The sequence below is a fragment of the Cheilinus undulatus genome, linkage group 12 (assembly GCF_018320785.1).
Source record: "Cheilinus undulatus linkage group 12, ASM1832078v1, whole genome shotgun sequence".
In the NCBI taxonomy this organism is placed as follows: domain Eukaryota; kingdom Metazoa; phylum Chordata; class Actinopteri; order Labriformes; family Labridae; genus Cheilinus; species Cheilinus undulatus.
In genome coordinates this window covers 49,050,251-49,071,095 of record NC_054876.1, presented here as the reverse complement: position 1 = coordinate 49,071,095, position 20,845 = coordinate 49,050,251, and the positions used below count along the sequence as shown (strand labels likewise).

At 40.0% G+C, this 20,845-nt stretch overlaps 2 protein-coding genes and 1 non-coding gene across 3 annotated transcripts; 1 reads left to right on the top strand and 2 right to left on the bottom strand.

Moving 5' to 3' along the window:
- Positions 1 to 2,399: 2,399 nt before the first annotated feature.
- On the bottom strand, positions 2,400 to 8,577 carry LOC121519096 (early growth response protein 1-like). Its single transcript, XM_041801887.1, has 2 exons — positions 8,048 to 8,577; positions 2,400 to 4,958 (listed from the first exon to the last, which is right to left on the bottom strand). Exons 1-2 carry the CDS (start codon positions 8,271 to 8,273, stop codon positions 3,811 to 3,813), a joined length of 1,374 nt encoding a protein of 457 aa, XP_041657821.1. The 5' UTR covers positions 8,274 to 8,577; the 3' UTR covers positions 2,400 to 3,810.
- A 3,410-nt stretch (positions 8,578 to 11,987) lies between these two features.
- On the bottom strand, positions 11,988 to 12,060 carry trnaa-agc. Its single transcript has one exon. It is a non-coding gene; the product is annotated as a tRNA-Ala (tRNA).
- Positions 12,061 to 19,391: 7,331 nt separating this feature from the next.
- LOC121519106 (heat shock protein, alpha-crystallin-related, b11) lies at positions 19,392 to 20,145 on the top strand. Its single transcript, XM_041801898.1, has one exon. The coding sequence runs from the start codon at positions 19,447 to 19,449 to the stop codon at positions 20,086 to 20,088; it is 642 nt and encodes a 213-aa protein (XP_041657832.1). The 5' UTR covers positions 19,392 to 19,446; the 3' UTR covers positions 20,089 to 20,145.
- The last annotated feature ends 700 nt before the right edge of the window (positions 20,146 to 20,845 follow it).

The window sequence follows — 20,845 nt, the reverse complement described above, 5'->3', positions numbered from 1 at the left end:
TTGGTTGTGGCATAGTTGAACACAACCATGCACATCTAAGAACCGTTGTGTGCAGGAGTATTTTAACATTGCTTGGATTTCAGCATAAATATCAACAATTAACCAAGAAACGAAATGCTTTTGTTTTTAATTGAACCTCTTTTATGCATATATTTCACAGAAGTGTGCAAAATATACAATTTAAAACCATTTAAAAATACTCTCTCTTTGTTAGAAGGCATCTCGTGACCCCCAGTTTGGGAACCATTGCTGTAGTATATAGTGGTCTTAAAAAATGTAAATCCCTTTTCTTAAAAACAGAATTAAAATAGTAAAAAATAACCAAAAAAGGCAGTGGGAAAGGTGGTTGAATGGGATTTTAGAAGTAGCAGAAATGGGTCAGAAGTGGCATAAATTTAAATACAGTGGCAAAAGAGAAAAAAATGTTAAAAATTGGTTGAAGTGGCAAAAACAGGCACAAGAAGTGGTAAAAAAAAAAAAAAAAGATTATAAAGTGACAGAAATAGGTTAAAAGTGGCTAAAATTGGTGAAATGGGATTTAAAAGTGGGGAAACGTGTAGATAAATAGGCAGAAATAGGTTGAACTGGTCAAAATGGGAATATCAAACCGGGAAATATGGTTGAAACGGGCAAAATGGGCGTAAAATGCGATAAAAATGGGTTGATAGTGGCAATAATGGGTCAACAGAGGCAACAATATACGGAAAGTGGCAAGAATTGGTTTAGAAGTGGCAAAACAGGCAGTAAAAAAAGTGGTGTAAAGGGTTTTAAAATTGATGAAATGGGTATAAAGCGGCAAAAAATGTTGGTAAAAAGGGATGAAAATGGATTAAAATGGAGTAAAGGGGCAAAAATGCCTCCAAATTGTGCAAATTGATGAAAAGCGGCAAATAATAGTAACAAAGTTGGGTGAGAAAAAATAATTTTAAAAGTATTTTCCATTTTTTAAGGCATCTGACGACCCTCTTTTAGTGTTTCGAGACCCCCAGGTTGAGAACCACTGGTTTAGAAAAGCTGTGTTAAAAATTATTTTCTTCATTTAACAGCACTTGGGAAACACTTGAGAAAAACTGAAATTTTCATGGGGGGGCAATAATTTTGTCCTCATGTGTAATAGGATTTGTTTTTGCAGCATAAGTATGAAAACCCTGTATTTCCTTCAAACTGTCTCTCTGTTTCCATTTTTTTGACTCCTAACTGTAATGGTTTTTATTTTTAACCTCCTTTTCAAGCATGAACCAGCGAGACTCCACGCCCCGGTCTAACCTGCCATCCCTGTACTACTGGCTGTTATATCACTCTCACACAGGGAGTCTGGGCGTCCTGCCAGTGGAGCAGCCGGCAGTGGGAACAGGAAGCTCCTTATTTGGGCATCAGGATGTCCGCTGCAGCGTCAGGAAGCTCCATATTTGGTTTGAGGCTGAACTGTTTTTCCTACAGGGAGTGGAGTCTGATTCTATTGGCTGATTCTCACACACACTCAGTGGATTTACTGCTGACATAAATACCAGTGGGAGTGTTTATATGTGACTTTGAGTTTATGTTATAATAAAAACAAATCCTTTAAAAATGCATCTCAGTTTCCTCACTGACTCTTCTTCTTTGGTCATAGAAAAAGTTAATGTTTATTTTGCTGTAAGAAGATACTCAAGGACTCGTTTCAAAACTTAACTTTCTAATCACACCTGCCTCTGTGCTCTAAATCTCTGCTTGATCTCAAATCTTTAGCTGATGATCAAATTTCAAACCATTCTCTCATTCAGGTTGATTCTATTCACTTTACGAACTGACACTTTCTGATTTTTCAGACAAAACTTTCTCTCCAGAGGATGGACCAATCACGTTTGCTCTGCCCGTTGTTGCTATGCTGTTCTCCAGGAGACGTTTGCTTTGATCTTGAGTGTCCCAACATTCTATCTCACACACCCCCACACACACACACACATCATCTCAAGCCCTGAACTCCAACTCAGTTCCTCCTACAGCCTTCATTTTGGCTAAAGTAGACAAATACTCAGCTTTATGTTCTACAGATATGTAATTATTAATGATTTCTGACTCTCAGACATTTATTTTAATGCTTGTGTGTGTATGTGTGTGTGTATGTGTGTGTGTGTGACTGGTAGAAAGTTGGAACTCTCAGTGAGATCAAAGCAAATGTCTCCTGGGAACAGCATAGCAACAACAAGCAGAGCTAACATGATTGGTCCATCCTCTACCTGTTTTCTATTGGTTGATTCATCAGAAAATCCAACAGTAGAAATATGTTTAGAGTGCAGAGAAAGTTTTGTACAAAAAATGTGAGAGTGACAAATTCATTAACAAGCAGAATGAAACCCTGACCCTGAATGAGGGGAGAATTGTTTAAATTTGAGCAAGCATCTATAGATTAGAAATCAAGCAGACATTTAGGGCACAAAGACAGGTTTGAATCGCAACCATCAAAATGTGCTCTTGAGTTTTGTTACAGCAATGACTCCATACAGAATTAAGAAGTCTCTGCTGGATGATGAAAACAAATCTTGAAATTTCAGCACATTCATTTTGAAATAAAAGCCTGAACAGGATGTCCATTTTTTATTCTTGAAGCTCAGAAAATAACATCAGAACTCTGAGCTGCATGTAAACGTACACAGAGACCTACACAGTAGGTAAAACACAGCATACACTTCTCCATCTACTGTATCTACACATGATGCTTACAAAAGTGCTCCTACTAACACTCATGGATCAGTGAAACCAGAGCTTCAATGTTCAGACTTTTTAATGCCAGGATTGGCCCTTAAGTCTTTTATTCTCCTCCATAAGTGGAGCTACAGAGGCTGAAAAACGTCCAGAATTCAACAGGAAGTCTGTCAGAGCTATGGTGGAGGCTGATGAGCTTCAGCAATGGCCATTATACAACAGGAAGTGTTGCTCCTCCTCACCTCAGCTGACCTTTGAGTTCATAGAGTCTGGTCAAAGGTTACTTCCATCAGCATGTTAGAACTGTGGGGCAGGAGCTAAGACAGCAGGGAGGAGCAAGAGGAGTACACCTGAAAAGGTAACGCTTCGTTTCATGTTTGTCTCATATACTGTTATATCAGGATATTTTTGTTCATATATCCTTAGGTGTGTTTCATGCCATGTTGTTCCATGCCATGTTTAATGTCGAGTTGTTTCATGTCAGGTTTCATGTCTCGTTTTTTCATGTCATGTTTCCTGTCATGTTTCATGTCTTGTTGTTTCATGTCGTGTTTCATGTCGTGTCGTTTCAAGTCATGTTTCATGTCATGTTTCAAGTCAGGTTTCATTTTTTGTTGTTTCCTGTTCTGTTTCATGTCGTGTTGTTTAATGTTGTGTTTCATGGCAGGTTTTTATGTCAGGTTTCATGTCTTGTTGTTTCAAGTCGTGTTTCACGACCCGTTTCATGTCATGTTGTCGCATGTTCTGTTACATGTTGTGTTTCATACTGTGTTGTTGCACAATAAATTGTTTCTTGCCGTGTTTCGTGTTGTGTTGTCTCATGTCGTGTTGTCTCATGTTGTGTTTCATGCCGTGTTGTTGCACAATAAACCTTTTAATGTCATGTTTCATCTTGTGTTGTCTCATGTCATGTTTGATACCATGTTGTTCCATGCCATGTTTAATGCCATGTTGTTGCACGATGAATTGTTTCATGTCGTGTCATTTCGTGTTTCATGCTGTGTTGTTTCATGCCATGTTGTAGTATGCCCTGTTGCATTATGGCGTGTTATGGCGTTTCTTGTTGTATCATGGCATTCTGCAGTAATTCCTGTTGTACGATGGCGTTTTACACCCCATCGTGTCTCATCGTATCATATTTTCTTGTGTGGTGTCATGTGAGGAGGAGGAGCTGAAGCCCAGGGGGAAGCGCGGGGCAGCGGAAGGGGAGGAGGATGGAAGGGGGAGGAGAAGGCCAGCGGGGGAGGCGGAGCTGTGGGCAGGGGAGGAGTATGAAGAGCAGGGCGAGGAGGTGCTGGGGGAGGAGCAGGTTTTGCGTTCTCGTTGTCTCTGGTGGATCTTAGCGTGTCGCTTGCGCTCATCGCTGCGGGCAAACTTGCGTCCACACTCAGTGCAAGCAAAGGGCTTCTCGCCAGTGTGCGTGCGGATGTGCGTGGTCAGGTGGTCGCTGCGGCTGAAGCTGCGCATGCAGATCCGACACTGGAACGGTTTCTGACCTGTGTGCACACGCACGTGACGAGTCAGCTCATCAGAGCGTGAGAAGCGGCGGTCACAACCATCAGCCGGGCAGGCATATGGACGCTCGTGTGGCGGCGTCTTGCACTGCCGGCCTGTGGTACACTTTCTGTTCTGGTTGGATTTGATAGTCTGGTCCTGGTGGGCAGGGTTTTGAGGCTGGATCTGGGAAGAAAAGGCTTTGATGGTGGAGAGAGGCGTAAGAGGGGGCTGATTCTGCATCAGGATTGGTTTCTGGTCCACCGTGAGCTCGCCATCCTGTGGCGCCTGAGGCAGCAGGTAGTCAGGGATCATTGGGACTGCAGAGGGGGGCGGGGCGATGCTGGGCCGGGAGGAGGAGGATGGGTAGGCGGGCGGGGGGCCCTGTGGCTGGAAGGACGGCGGGGTGGGCTGAGACTCAGCAGGAGGGAGGAGGTCGGAGCTGGCGGCGGTGGTGTAGGTTTGTGTGGTGGAGAAAATGGAGGCAACATCACCGCCACTGCCGCTGAAGCTCTGCTGGGACAGAGAGGATGGTGATGATGTCACTGATGATGTCACTAAGGATGAAGAGGAGGAGCTCAGGTTGCAGGAAGGAGCGGGAGGAGCCGCCATGTTCACCAACCCTGAGAACAGACTGAGAAGAGGCTCCGCCCACAGACCACTGCCACCGCTGCTGGAGGTCGATGGCTCAAAGGAAAAGCGTCCACTATAAGCCAGAGGGGTGAGGCGAGGGGTAAGAGGGGGGAGAGACTGAAGGTCCAAAATGTCCGACAGAGAGTCTGTGGGTGAGAGAGAGAGAGAGAGAGAGAGATTATTATTATTAACATTATGTTTATTATATGAATCCACAGATTTGAGCCGTCGTTCAGAATAAAGCAGAGGTGATTTTATAACTAGCCACTGTTTAGGGCCAGGTCTTTATCTGCCAACCATAAACTATGAATCAGCAAGATATCAGTTTCCTCAGAAAGAAGCTCACCTAGTTAATTATTGGCTTACAACCACAGATTAAAAGTTTGTCTCATATTTACTCAAAGAATATCAGCTGTAAATATCAGTCTACATAAGCTGTACATATTCTATTTCACCTCTAAATATCAGGCTATATCAGCTGTAAATATCAGTCTATACCAGTTGTAAATATCTGCATTTTCAGCTGTAAATATCAGTCTGTCAGTTTACAGTTTTTCCTTAGAATGTGGCCTTCCCCAAGGTAGCTGCCTAGGCCCACTGCTCTATTCTATTTACACAAATGATCTACCTTTTGTTCTATCAGATGCTAAATCAGTAATGTATGCAGACGATTTACAATATATGCATCAACCATTACACCTGCTGATTTGACCACCACCTTGAACAAGGAATTAAGATATCAAAGGAAAATGGCTTTAAGAAAACAAGCTTATACTGAATATATCCAAGACCAAAAAAAGCATAATTTTTGGGTCAAATCATTCTCTGAGGCAAGAGCCAGAGCTTATACTCCTAATCAATAATTCACCTTTAGAGCAAGTACAGGAAATTAAACTACTGGGCGTTACCTTAGACAACAAACTGTCCTGGTCAAAACATATAAAATCTATTGTCAGTAAAATGGGAAGGTCTTTGGTTGTAGTAAGAAGAATCAGAAAATTTCTTACCCCTGAATTAACTAAACTTGTACCAAATACTCTGGTTCTCTCACAGCTGGATTATTGTCAATTAATATGGCCTCTACCAAAAGCAAACACTAATTTCCTAAAACATACAGTAGAGTACAGAGCAATGAAAGCATGGAAATCCTCACCACTGTTACCTGCTTAATTTACACCAAAAAAAAAAAAATTAATCATATTAAAAAACACCTTGGTACCATATTTGTAGGACACTAGGCACATTGTGTTTGTGGTTTTCTTTTGTCCTAACGTTTGTATCAATGTTTATTTTATTTTTGACAGAAATTACTGTAAAGTTCAATGGATATTTGAAGTTTCTGGATTTGTGTAAAGTATGATTTTTAACTCTCTTTCCAACATGTGATGGTTTGCACAGACTGTGGTGCTTTCTTGTAAATCTAACCCTTGTGCCCTCCTCGAGCATTTTTGGCCATTTTTCCGAAGTGTTTTTTTGGGGGGGTTTTTTGGTTTTTTTTTTAATTTGTGATCATTTTGTCAGTATGTCAGTTGCTTGTGGCGTGAATTTTTACAGGAACTTTTCTTTCTAGTTACATTTTTGAAATCCAACATGTTTTCTTCCTAAATGTCATTCATACTCTGTCAATGAATTTTGTTCCCTCTTTACACCTTCATGGCAAAAAATGTACACGTACAAAAAAACTGCTATTAAATCAGCATATGTCAATATTTTTTTCTACTTTTTTTCATAAATCGCTTTAAAAACTTCAGACTTGCTCAAAACTACCAAACATGCAATAATTTTCAAGATTTTAACCCTTTAAATGCCAGTTTGATTATTTGAAATATTTTAATTTTTACTACAAAAAACACAAATAGTGAATTATTTTCCATAAAACTAATAGTGGAAAGATGGGGCTTTGGTGCTGATAAGAGTCTTGGATGGGTCAAAGATTAGCAACAAAATTGATTTGATTGCACTTGTATTTTTTTTTTTTTTTCTAGTGCCATCTTTAACATTCGGGCACCCTCTGGACACCTTCGAAGCAAAGATGTACATGTTACAGAAAAACTGCTATTAAATCACCATACATTAATATTTTGTTCTAACTTTTTTATCCTTTTAACAACTTCAGAACTGCTGAAAACTACAAAAAAAAATTTAATAATTCTCAGAATTTTAACCCTTTTAATACCAGTTTGGTTATTTGAAATATTTAATTTTTTACAGCAAAAAATGCAAAAATTGAATTATTTTCCATATAAATAATAAATATTTCAAATAATCAAACTAGCATTTAAAGGGTTTAAATCTTGAAAATTATTTAATGTTTAGTATTTTTGTGCAAGTCTGAAGTTTTTAAAGAGATTTATGAAAAAAAAAGAAAAAAATATTGATGTATGCTGATTTAACAGCAGTTTTTTGTACCTGTACATTTTGGCCTCAAAGGTGTCCAGAGGGTAGTAAATTCACTGAGAAAGTATGAATGACATTTAAGAGTAAAATATGTTGGATTTCAAAATCTTAACTAGAAAGAAAAGTTCCTGTAAAAAGTCATGCCACAAGCTGTATGATTGACAAAATGATCACAAATTTTTAAAAATAAGTTGAGAAAAATGGCCATAAATGCCCGAGGAGGGCAGAAGGGTTAAATAAACAAGTAAAGTGTGTAACATGTGCACAACCCGCCCTAAGGGTTAACGCTTGCATGTACTGTTAATTAGATGTTACTGTGCATGGTAATATTGGTTTGATTTGGTGTCGGCAGATAAAAAAATACTGATATTTACAGACAACATAATGGCTGCAAGTATGAGCCTATGATGGGTGTAAATACCAGCTGGATGTATGAATTCACTTATGCAGGACTAACAGAGCCGGGACAGCTGAAGTCTCTTTGTTCACTCTCATTCTTTGAGCTGTAAAACATGTTTCACGGTATCAGCTTCAATTAATTTGTAATTAGTTTGTCAGATATTAGCAAAAAATCTATTACATTGCAACACTAATAAATGATAAATTAACAGCTAGGTAAAACTGAGCTAAACTTACACTGCTTTATCGAAGTTTATTATTGCTTTGTTTGCCACTTCATACACATTTATCTCCTCTTCTATTTTACAGTATATGAAACTTAACTTTATTAAAGTTTACTACTCCATCAACATTTATCTCTTCTTAATATTTCAGGTAAAACTTTGCGGCTGTTTTAATCTTAATTTATTGTTTTCCCCCTTCACCCCCCCCTCCTCACCTCCATACTCCCCGGGCTCTCCGCTCAGCAGCCCGGCTCCCTCTGCAACAGAGCCGGCCAGCAGCGATCCTCCCGCCGCGGCGTTCTGCAGCAGCAGCCGCAGCTCCTCCAGCTTCTCTAGCGGGGACAGAGGCTGCTGGAAGCCGACCAGAGGCTGCTGGAGGCCGGCTAAAGGGTCGGAGATCTGCAGGGCGGACAGGAACAGCTCTGCTTTGGCCGCTGCCATCTCCCTGGAGGAGAGGGAGGAGGAGGAGGAGGAGGAGGAGGAGGGGGCCGGCGTGGAGATTCGCGGCTCCTGAGCTCCGGGCTCTGCCTCAGCAGTGCCCCGCGGAGAGGCGTTCCCGCCGGGCAGACGCTGCTGCTGTGACCGCTGGTTCTCCAAGGCTGGAGGTCCCCGTTCGGGTTCCGGTCGGGTTATGTCAGAGAGGTCGTGATGACGTCATCACACGGAGTAAACATCAACATCTGTTTCCGGTCAGTCAGTGTTGGTAGCGCGAGCTCACACCGTCAACTTCAGGCTGTCAGAACTCTTCAATGAGGATTCCCGCCTTTATATAGACTCCTGCGTGACGTATGTTCCCATATATGGCCGGGAGGAAGCCCAAATATGGTCCGGGATGTACGCGTGCAGCCCCGGCCGTCTCGATGCTCCCGTGCTCTGCCCCAGCCCCGTTTCTCTGTTTTTGGACCTGAAGGGCTCCCGTAGGACTCATATTTCGATGTCTGCGGCTGTCGGTCGGACCGGGGCAGTTAACGGCGCTCAGCCAGGCACCATGGCCGGAAACCCCCGCGACACATCACGGCGCAGAGCAGTTATTCTGGCCTCTACGTCACATGGAGAGCTTCCAGCCACGTCATCACTTCCTCAGGCCTTATATGGCGTTTTCCTGTCTGGCTGTGAGAGCTGTAGGGTTACTTCAGGTGTAGACAGGAGGAAGTTAAGGGAAAATACTCTCCTGATTTAGGCGGGAAATCCTTCAGGACATCATAGCCGAAGCAGACCAAAATAGGAGTTCAGATTCTTGTTAAATTTGTAGCAGGCGCACACACAAGACAACTACAAGGAAAACAACATCAGTAAAATAAAAAGTCTAAAAGTCAGACAAGAACAACAAAAAACAACCATTAACCCAATCCAGAAATCAGACCGAAATGGGGAAGAATGCAAAGTGCAATGTGAAGATGTGCAACAAATAGAGAACAAGGATTACAGCCAGTGAAAAATTAAGATGCCTGACAGAGTTCTGTGATTAAAACCAGAATTTTTTTAGAATAAAAAAGAGTGCACATCAGAAAAAAACATGTTTTCTTCAATGTCCCTTATCATTTTCTGTAAAATGAGCAACGCTAGAGCAAGAAAAGTTGTTCTAAAAACTATTGCCAGCCTTTATTAAAACATTTGTACCACAGAGTAATACCACAGCTCTGGTTCTTGACTCACTGCTGTACTTTCAGAAACATGACAGAGGTTTATTACCATGATTCTGCACTCTATTTTCCTTTCAAACAGGCCACTAAATAGTATTTTAACATTTCTCCTCAACCCAGTTATCACTCTGTTAAAGATTCAGAAACAAAACGAATGTTTTGTCTTTTTCTTCTTGAGAAGTGATGAAAATACTCAAAAAAATCAGATTTGTGTCTCTATCATCTCCATTGTTGCAGCTTCTCTGCCCCCTGGCGGATAATTTGTGTGCTGCATGATTCTGCTTCTATTGGTCAGGTTTGAAGGAGAAATTGATCTCACGGAGGATTCCTCAAAAATATCCAAAGATGAAACATTTCCATTTGCACTTTTAAAAAGTAATTAGAATATTTTTAATCAATATTTCGACAGCCATTTTATTGTCAGATCTTTGAATGGATTCAGCCCTAATTAAACTATCAAATCATTTTCAGGATATAACTAATCAGTTTGATGATGGCACTGTTGAGTTTTTATGGAGAACAACAAAAAGTGAGTAATTTTCTGTCAAAGAAACAACAGGGGGTTGCTGACCTTTAGCAGTCATTCAGGATGATTGAAATGTTTAACAAAAAAGTAAGAATTCTTTATTTTATAATACTTTTATAACAGTGTTAGGAGGTGAACATTTTTGTCCTTTTGTAATTAGTGGAGATGCTGACCATCCACACTTTTGATATTCACATCGGCCATTTTGTTTATTTTTATTCTTCCGTGCCAGCTATCTCCTCCTTCATACTTTGTCCTATCGACAGCGTTTTAACTTTAAAAATTCTGTTTCTTTGTCATTCAACTGCTATGACTATTCTCATTTCTAACTTTTATAATTTTGTAAATATAGCTATTTTCATGCTTTTTTCAGCTATTCCAATGCACTTTCAGCCATTGAATACCATTTTCAGCTACTTTTAGGCTATGTTCAGCTATTTTTATGCTATTTTAGGCTATTTTAAGGCTACTTTCACCTATTCTTAAGCTACTTTCAGCTATTCCTAAGCTATTTTCTGCTTTTTAAGGCTACTTTCAGCTATTCTTAAGCTATTTTCAGCTTTTTAAGGCTACTTTCAGCTATTCTTAAGCTATTTTCAACTTTTTAGGCTACTTTCAGCTATTTTTAGGCTATTTTCAGCTTTTTTGGTTACTTTCAGCTATTCTTAAGTTATTTTCAGCTTTTATTGGCTACTTTGAGCTATTTTCAGCTTTTTTGGTTACTTTCAGCTATTCTTACCCTCTTTTTAGCTACTGAATGCCATTTTCAGATAATTTTATGCCATTTTATGCTGTTTTCATGCTCTTTTCAGCTATTTTTGTGCTTTTTGCTCTTTTCAGCAGTTTTTCCACAGTTCAGCTCTCAGCATTCCCATGCAATTTCAGCTGAAATTGCAATTTTGATCTAGTTTGATCTATAGTTATCTCTAACATATCCAAAAGAAACATTTCACAGCCAAGTGAAGTCAAAGTCAAATGTGTCACATTTTAAGAGGCAAAATGAAGCCAAAGTCTTACAGTATCTAGCCCTCCCCCTACCTGCAATATCAAATAACTTTAGGAAAATAAATGTCCCTCTTTTTTCAAATTCAAACTAAATTGTCCTAACAGTAAATGTTAAACCAGACTGATAAAACACCAAAATCATTTGTTTTTAATCTTTGACTTATCCAAGACTTTGACTCTTATAAATCTTTCAGCCCACTGCCACTATTTCGATAAAACTACCATAAATTTGCATAAAAACAACACTGACATCATACATTCAAAAGGGCATTTAAAAGGTTAAAATCCTGAAAATGATATGTATTTTCAAGTAGGACATATATACATACATAGAGATATATATATGTATATATATATATTCGTGAGTTTTAGAATAATGATAATAGTCTTTATTTATAAGATTTTAGGTGGGCTCCTAGGACAGCTAGAGACCCCTGCCTGAAGATGTCAGTGGTTAAAAGATCTCAAATGTAGGTGGGAGCCAGGCCATTAAGAGCTTTGAAAATTATCAGTAAAATCTTAAAATCAATTCTGAAACATACTGGGAGCTGGTGTAGAGAGGATGAAATAGGAAGTGATGTGCTCAAATCTTCTAGTTCTAGTTAAAATCCTGGCCGATGACTTTTGAACCAACTGCAATGAAACTTAAAAATAACAAACCGTTCTTTTCCTTAAACCCTAACCCCGAAACATTGATGCGTTCAGGAACACAGGAAAATCAGCACTCTGGCTCTGTAAACGTGTTTTGGAATCAAAGAAAAAACTTAATAAAAATGCTTTTGTCAAATTATCCAACGTGTTTTCACTCAGGGGATTGACAAGGAGACTCAGACAGAAGGCAGATAAACTTACCTGAACGTTACTGCTGATAAAAATCCTATCAGAGATTCCTACACTTCTATCCTGTAGTGAGTGTAATATTAACACACTTTAGCAGTGTTGTTTTCGGATCGGGACAGCAGCGGGTCAAAATGAAGATAATGGAGGATGCGGGCATCGATCCCGCTACCTCTCGCATGCTAAGCGAGCGCTCTACCATTTGAGCTAATCCCCCGATGACGACTGCACGTAGTAGCTGTTAGACTTTAGACTCGGCACCCAGTATGATGTTAATTAACAAAAACAATGAGTTGAACTGTCTTCCTACCTCAGCTGACGTCTGATTGGATGAAGTAAAACCTGCACCGATTTGATTGGCCGGAATCCAGAAGGGGCGGGAGTTGTGCCACTCGCTGTAAAACCATAGATATCAATTCTGTTTATTAAATACTTGCAATACTCTAATCTCATATAAAATGTGAATATACTGTTACTTTCACCCTCGTCTGGCTATAGTAGAATGTTTTGTTAGTTCTCCCTATATATGTTTGAAATATTGTCTTTACGTTACTCTTTGTGTTTATACTGTAATTTGAATAATAAGCTGATATCTGTATTTTGTTCTATATCTTACGTAAACTCTGTATGACCTCCTTTTGTTAAAAAAAAACAAAAAAAAAAACATGGATATCAAAAAAATAGTGACGTTCTCGGTGAGTCTGTGAGCTAAAAGAGCTCACAATGATGAGCTAAAACATTAAATATGGCTGACGCTGTGCTGTGAACAACTGCTGACTTCATTCTACATCAGAGTGAAATATTAAACTCATATTTTTACCTATGAAACAACTTTTTTAACTTTTAAGTGCAAAGGACTTTATTTTTAATGACAAATAAAACTTTCTCAGTACTCACACTTCTGTTCGTCTCCTTTCCTCGAACTGCAGCCTCCTGTGGTGGATGGCGCTGTGGGGAGAAACCAGGGTCCCAAAACTGCGGGCCTGAAACTACAGATATACCCTATTCAAAATGGCAGCACGTCGAAGTCCAGAGAAGGTTCTGGACGTCAAAATGAGCAACGTTCAGAAATTAAGAGAAGCTTCTAGGATTTAAAACAAATGATGAAATGTTAAGTACAAGTTTCTATCGTGTCTACTATAAAGTCTGTTACACACCAACGTCATCCTTCATCAGACTACAGCGACTGTAAAACAGGAGGTCTGGGGTTCGAGTCTGACCAAAAACAGACGTTCAAACCAAAATTACACTTACTAAAATATTAGGGCTGCAGCAATCGATTCCTTTTTGTAATCGAGGGCACTGGCGATTCTTCATATTTTTTATATTTTTTGGCCATTTTACAACTTCTTTTTGCCACTTTTCCCCATTTTTTCCACTTTTATCCTATTTTTGCCCTTTTTTTTTTACAATTTTTTTGCAACTTTTTGTCCAAAAAAGGTACCTTTTGCCATTAAATACCACTAGTTTCCTTGTTTCCCAATGTTTGCCTCTTCTTTTTGCCATTTTTTCCCATTTTGCCCTTTTTCACATTTATTTTGCCACTTTTTCTCCATTTAAACTACCCTTTGCCATTACATACCACTTTTTTTCCTCTTCTTTTGCCCATTTTTGCCACTCTTGACTACTTTTTGAGTCACTCTTTTTTTGTCACTTCTCACCCATTTCTGCCACTGTCTGACCATTTTTCGCCCCCTCTCACCCATTTTTTGCTGCTTTTTGACCATTTTGCCACCTTTAACCCATTTCTATTGCTACTTTAAGCTGTTTTTGCCACTTTTCACTTCTTAGATTGTGGCTCTTGCAAAGGTATTTCAATAATTTGGCTCTTTGGTTGAGTAACACTGCTCTATAGCATAGTCCCTATAGAAACTATAAGTTTATCCATTTTGCTCCATCCAAAGTAGAGGTTAGCAAAGCAAGTCACCTTTTTTCAGGTTTATGGTTCCGCGCCTCCCCGAAGCTCTGTGGCGCCCCCCAGGGGAGGCCCGCCTCACACTTTGACTCTAATCAATCAGTCATTTTTGCTTTTTTCAAGAAAAGTCGTACTAGACAAATATTTCTCACACCAGAGAGTCAACTTGGAGATTTGTGTAGGTTTACTGGTGCAGGCGTAGTGCCATATTTTCCATGAAGTCACGGCCAGTGGATGCATATTTATATATATATATATATATATATATATATATATATATATATATATATATATATATATAATTCAATAATGTACAGAATTGATGTGAATTAAATATATCTGTAATTGTAATTCTGCCTAGTCAAAATGTAATTAGAGATATCTTGAACTAGAATGACAGATACCTACAATTCATTTGCAGATATCCGTAATTCACATTGTGGATATCCGAAATGACATTGTAGATATCTGAAATGACAATTTTGGATAGGCAGAATGTATTTGCAGATATTTGAAATGTTCTTTTGACTAAGCAAAATTGAATTACAGACATCTACAATGTTAATTCCAGATTTTCAAACTTAACTTTAAATGTTAAAACCACTTGCCATAGCCTTGAGGATTTTTTTTTTAAATCAAATCACTCGAATAATTTGAGGAATCATTTCAGCCCTAAAAAATACAGATCCTTAATACTTATTCTTACCCTGTGATGTTCTTAAGTATCTCCATTCCAAAAAAGTTGGGTCACTGTGTAAAATACAAACAAATACAATGATTGGCCAATCATAAAGCCATATTTGACTCACAAAAGAACATAAACAACATATCAGATGTTGAAACTGAGACATTTTATCATTTCATGAAAAATATTAGTTTATTTTGAATATGATGGCAACAACACATTTCAAAAATTAGGGACAGGACCATGTTGACCATGGTGTATAATCCCCTCTTTCCTTTTTTGATGCTCCAAATGTTTTCTATTGGTGAAAGATCTGGACTGCAGGCAGACCAGTTCAGGACCCAGACTCTTCTCCTGTGAAGCCATGCTGTTGTGATGGATGTGGTATGTGGTTTAGCATGGTCTTGCTGAAATAGTCAAGGCCTTTCCTGACAGAGACGTTGTCTGGATGTGAGCATACTACGCTTTCTACATTATTAAGCAAATGACATTTTTCTCTATTTTCCTAAATACTAATGCAAATGACAGTCAGAGTATTTTTCAAGTCATCAGCCATTAGAGCACAGTTCAAATGTTTTTGAACAAACTTCATAATGATAACCATTATTTTAAAAAAATAAAAACTCAAAATGCACTGTTCCACATTATTAAGCAAACAGAGTTTCAAAACATTTTATAGGTTGTAAAGAACTGAAAATGGTCATGTGTTGAGTTTGCATCATTAGGAGGTCATATTTACTGAAATCAAAGCTATTTCAATCAAAAACTTCTTAACAGGACAAGTTCCATGTTAACATAGGAGCCCTTCTCTGATATCACCTTCACTATTCTTGCATCCATTGAACTTGTGAGTTTTTGGAGAGTTTCTGCTTGAATTTCTTTGCAGGATGTCAGAATATCATCAATTTGATGTGAACTGCCTCCCACCCTCATATATCTTTAGCTTGAGGATGCTCCAAAGGTTCTCAACAGGGTTAAAGGTCAGGGGAGGATGGGGGCCACACCATGAGTTTCTCTCCTTTTATGCCCATAGCAGCCAATGACACAGAGGGATTCTTTGCAGCATGAGATGGAGCATTGTCATGCATGAAGATCATTTTGCTAAAGAAGTCACGGTTCTTCTTTTTGTACCATGGAAGAAAGTGGTCAGTCAGAAACTCTATATACTTTGCCAAGGTCATTTTCACACCTTCAGGGACCCTAAAGGGGCCTATCAGCTCTCTCCCCATGAGTCTGGCCCAAAACATGACTCCAACAGCCTTGTTGGGACATGATGGCCATCCACCAACCATCCACTGCTCCTCCATCTGGACCATCCAGGGTTGCACGGCACTCATCAGTCAACAAGACTGTTTGAAAATGAGTCTTCATGTATTTCTGGGCCCACTGCAACAGTTTCTGCTTGGGGTGGCTGAATAGTAGGTTTATAAATGACTGCAAGCCTCTGAAGGATCCTACACCTTGAGGTTGGTGGGACTCCAGGGGCACCAGCAGCTTCAAATACCTGTTTGCTGCTTTGCTTTGTGGCCTGCTTAACAATGTGGCGCAGTGCATTTTGAGGTTTTTATAAAAAAAAAAAATAATGGTTATCATTACGAAGTTTGTTCAAAAACATTTGAACTATGCTCTAACAGCTGATGACTTGAAAAATACTCTGTCATTTGCATTAATATTTAGGAAAATAAGAGAAAAATGTCATTTGCATAATAATGTGGATCATGGTGTATGTCGCTCTAAAAGCTCTCTCTACTTTCCAGCATTGATAGTTCCTTTCCAGATGTCAGAGCTGCCCACGCCATAGGCACTAATGCAACCCCATACCATCAGAGATGCAGGCTTTAGACCTGAGCCAGGAGAACAAGCTGGATGCTCCCTCTCCTCTTTAGTCCACAGGACACGGCATCTGTGGTTTCCTCTGACCACAGAACAGTTTTCCATGTTTCCTCAGTCCATGTTAAATGAGCTTTGGTCCAGAGAAGACGGACCACTGTGTTTCTGGATCCTGTTCACATATGGCTTCTTCTCTCCATGATCCAGCTTTAACTGTCATTGGTGGATGGCACGGCCAACTGTGTTGACCGACGATGATTTCTGGAATGTTCCTGAGCCCATGCAGGGATTTCACTAAAGAATCATGCCTGTTTTTAATGCAGTGGCCCCTGAGGGCCCCTTCAGCCTTGTCCCTTACTCACTGAGATTTCTCCAGATTCTCTGAATCTGTTGAGGATATTATGGCCTGTAGATGGTGGGAGATTCAGAGTCTGAGCTATTTTACATTGAGGAACATTTTTCTGAAATTGTCCACAATTTTTAGACTCAGTTTTTCTCAGATTGGTGAACCTCTGCCCATCTTTACTTCTGAGAGACTCTAAGTGGGTTTCCATTACACTTGGAAATGCGCAAAATCGAAATAGTGCAATAAAAAAACTGGTAATGGAAACACCTGAATTCTGAAAAAACCCTAAAATATCGCTAAAAGTTTTTATGCTTTCATGAGGAGGTTTTTCAGGCGTTTCGATATGGAAATATATCGCAAAAGTGTAATGGAAACACTTTTTCCACATTTACAAGTCACGGGACTTGATGTACGGTGTCACATGACCAGTCACTCCAAGACGACATGGCGCTGTACGTGTAGACAGAAGAAGAGACGAGACTTTTCTTATCATCATACTTCTACCCTTATACATGGCTTTAGCCGTACATACGGACTTTACCTCTGAACTATCATCCGTTTCCTTCGTCTTTAGTTCAACATTATCAAGGCAACCGCCATAGATGTAACCAAAACCGTACCAGCACGCAACAGGTTCTGAGCATCAAGCTTCCCTGCAGCGGATTCACACGAGATGAGATTTCAGGAGAATTGCGAGGCCTATGCCCAAAACTCCCTTCAATGGAAACGCATTCAAAACGCAATTGTTCTTTATCGAAATTTAAGAAATAACACTTTTATTTTGCAAAAAACGGTAATGGAAACCCAGCTTCTGTCTCTCTCTAAAATGCTCCTTTTATACCCAGTCATGTTACTGACCTGTTGACAATTAACCCCATAAGTGTCAAAATGCTCCTCCAGCTGTTTTCACTACTGCGGCTTACTTTTCCAGCCTTTTATTTCCCTGTCCCTACTTTTTTGAGATGTGTTGCTGCCATCAGAATCAAAGTGAGCAAATATTTTTCATGAAATGGTAAAATGTCTCAGTTTAACAACTGATGTGTTGTTTCCATCCTGTTGAGAATCAAATATGGGTTTATGAGATTTGACATTGTTTTTATTTACATCTTACACAGAGTTCCAACTTTTTTGAAATAAGGGTTGTAATATAAAAGTGGTGTATTGTGTGAATTTGTAGAAATAAAAATACCCCAGACTCAAACAGATTTAACAGACCTCAGAGTAGTATTTAGACAGATTAGGTAAAGTAAAAAGAAGTAGAATAATAGCTGAATCAGTGGATCTAGACTTCATATTAACAGAAGTTTGACATTAATTCGGTTTCACATCCATCACAGATGAACCAGGATCTTCAGACTCTGGATTAATGACCACATATCAACGTCAGTGGTCCACTGCGTCTTTGTTAAACAGTCTAGATCTCCATCCAGTCCAAATATCCTGATTTAAGCAGACATTAGTTCGGCTCTCCCTCACTTTAACCTCCTAAGACCCTGCGTGCATAAGTGGACACTACATTCTGGCTTTCCCACAACATGCCACAGGAATACTGTCTGCTATTAGAATTTTTGAGAAAATAGTCTGGACTGGCCATTGAAGTATTAGTAACTGACTTGAAAATACTAGGGGAATTCTAATGAAAATTTCAGGGATTTCCATGAATAATTTTGGGATTATTTCTTGAAAATTTTCATGGAATTTTTTGTGTACTATTTAGTATATATTTTTAACATTTTCATTGTACATTTTACAGTGAAAAATTTGAGTATTTGCATGACAATTTTGCACGTTTTTTATGTTTGTTTTTGTGTTAATTTGGGAAATGTAGTTGAATTGATTGAATTTTATTTGAATTGTTTAGGGAATGATTTGCTTCTCAATTTTAAGTTATGCTCACAGAAACTTGGGAATTTTATTTTTTGATTTTGTGAAATTGAATGGAAATTGGGAGGCAGGGTATCCTTTGGTATTGCTAGAATTTAATGGAATTCACAGAATTTGTTGGCATGTTTGGGGGAATTTTCCATTGTTTTTCATGGTACCTTGAGAATATATTTGTTTTGGGGAATTTGCTTCAGTATTTTTTGGAAAATTTTCAGGAAATTAAATGGAATTTTAAGTAAAATTTCAGCTTTATAATAAAGTTAAGTTGAAACATTTGAGGAATACTTGAAAAAATGGGGTACTTTTATGCAAAATTTAAAAATATGATAAAGAATTTTGCACTGAAAATTTGGAAGTTTCTTTGGAATTTTGGGGGGAATTTGTTTTAATATTTGGCATCAATTTTTGTCTAAAGTAATTCCTGTTAAAATAGACCGAGCTTCTCAAACTTGACAGGTCCTAATTATCCCAAGTAAGTGGGAGAAACTAAAACTGAATTCTTAACAGTTAATGTTAAGTTAAAAGTTAATGCTGTCTCGAGCAGACAGCTGGGTTTTGGAATGTCTTGCCACTCACCCTAACAGAGGTGTTGTGTGCTGTAAGTGACGTCAGTGCAGAGCCTCTACTCATGACAGTAAGATGATCTCATGATGGACGGATGTTTGTCAGAGGAACCGGCTCAGCAGCTGAATAAAGACCATGACAGAGAGGGGCAGCAGAAATAGAACAAAGCTGAGACCTGTTGGCATGTGGCAGCCGGCTGCAGGAATACCAGCCGGGCTGCTTTTAGACTGTGACACGCTGTCACTCTCAGAGGAATGCTGCTGGAAGTTTCCGGCAGCTGTGGGTGAGTATAAAAGCAGCTGAGAGGAGCTGAGGGACAAACAGACTCAACAGCCAAGCTGCTGATCTGAAACCAAACCGCCTCTACACTCCAGTTAGGATGTTGCGTCCCAGCCTCTTCCAGCCCTCCCCGGTTGCCATGACCCCCTTCCTGGACCTTCACTGGCCGGTCCGCAGTCTGTGGCCCGAGACCCGGCCGCTGTTCTTCCAGCTGGAGCAGGAGATGATCCGGCACATGCAGGAGATGAGGCAGAACATGGAGTACATGGAGCGGCTGCATCAGAAGATCTTCGAGGAGATAGACCAGTCCTCCTCCTTGTCAGCGGGGTGTTTTAAGCCAATCACCTTCCAGGAGTTGGGGAAGGACGTAGGCAGCTTTGCCCTCAGTTTGGACACGCAGGACTTCTCTCCTCAGGAGCTGTCGGTCAAACAGGTGGGCAGGAAGCTGAGGGTGAGCGGCCGCACCGAGAAGAAGACAGAGGACGACAAAGGCTCGTACTCGTACCGCTGTCAGGAGTTCAGGCAGGAGTTCGACCTGCCCGACGGCGTCGACCCAGAGACCGTCACCTGCTCGTTGGTAGGGGGGCGTCTACAGATCCAGGCACCGAGGGAAAAACTGGCCCTAGATGGAAAGGAGAGGGTCGTCCCCATCAATGTGACCTCGGCCCCCGCCATCACTTCATCCAGCGAGGCGGCAGAGGGAAGCTCCTCCTCCTCAGAGAGCGGTGCAGCTAAAAACTGAAGGACAGAGGGGACAAGCTCGCACTCGCACTTTAACTCTTTATATTCTGCTTATCAGTGATGTCTGATGGTGGTCAGACTGTGTCAGTCCTAAAGGAGACAGCCTGGTGTCACTTTTTCAATAAAAATATCAATCAGACTGTTTCCTGTCATCAATACTGTCAGAGTTAACCCTTTAATGCTTTTATGCACAACGTCATGGGAACCCTGAAAGCACAATCAGGCTTTTAAGGTCATTCCCTGGTTTTTCTGACTGTGTTATTGCTGATAAAATACACTGTCGAGCTTATGATTTTTTCAACGGATAAAAGGTTAATATCAGAACATGTCAAGGATCAATAATAAACTCTGAAGACTTTACCTATCAAGAGTGTCTGTGACCAAAAAATGTCCCACTAAAACCACAATTTATGATCCTCTGGCCAGGCATGCCCAAAGATTAAGCTGGGGCCTGAAAAACCTAGAGAATGGCCCCTGATAAACCCAGAGAATGGGCCCCTGATAAACCCAGAGAATGGCCCCTGATGAACACAGAGAATGGCCCTGATAAACACAGAGAAAGGGCCCTGATAAACCCAGGGAATGGGCCCCTGATAAACCCAGAGAATGGCCCCTGATAAACCCAGAGAATGGGCCCCTGATAAACCCAGGGAATGGCCCCTGATAAACCCAGGGAATGGCCCCTGATAAACCCAGAGAATGGCCCCTGATAAACCCAGAGAATGGCCCCTGATAAACCCAGGGAATGGCCCCTGATA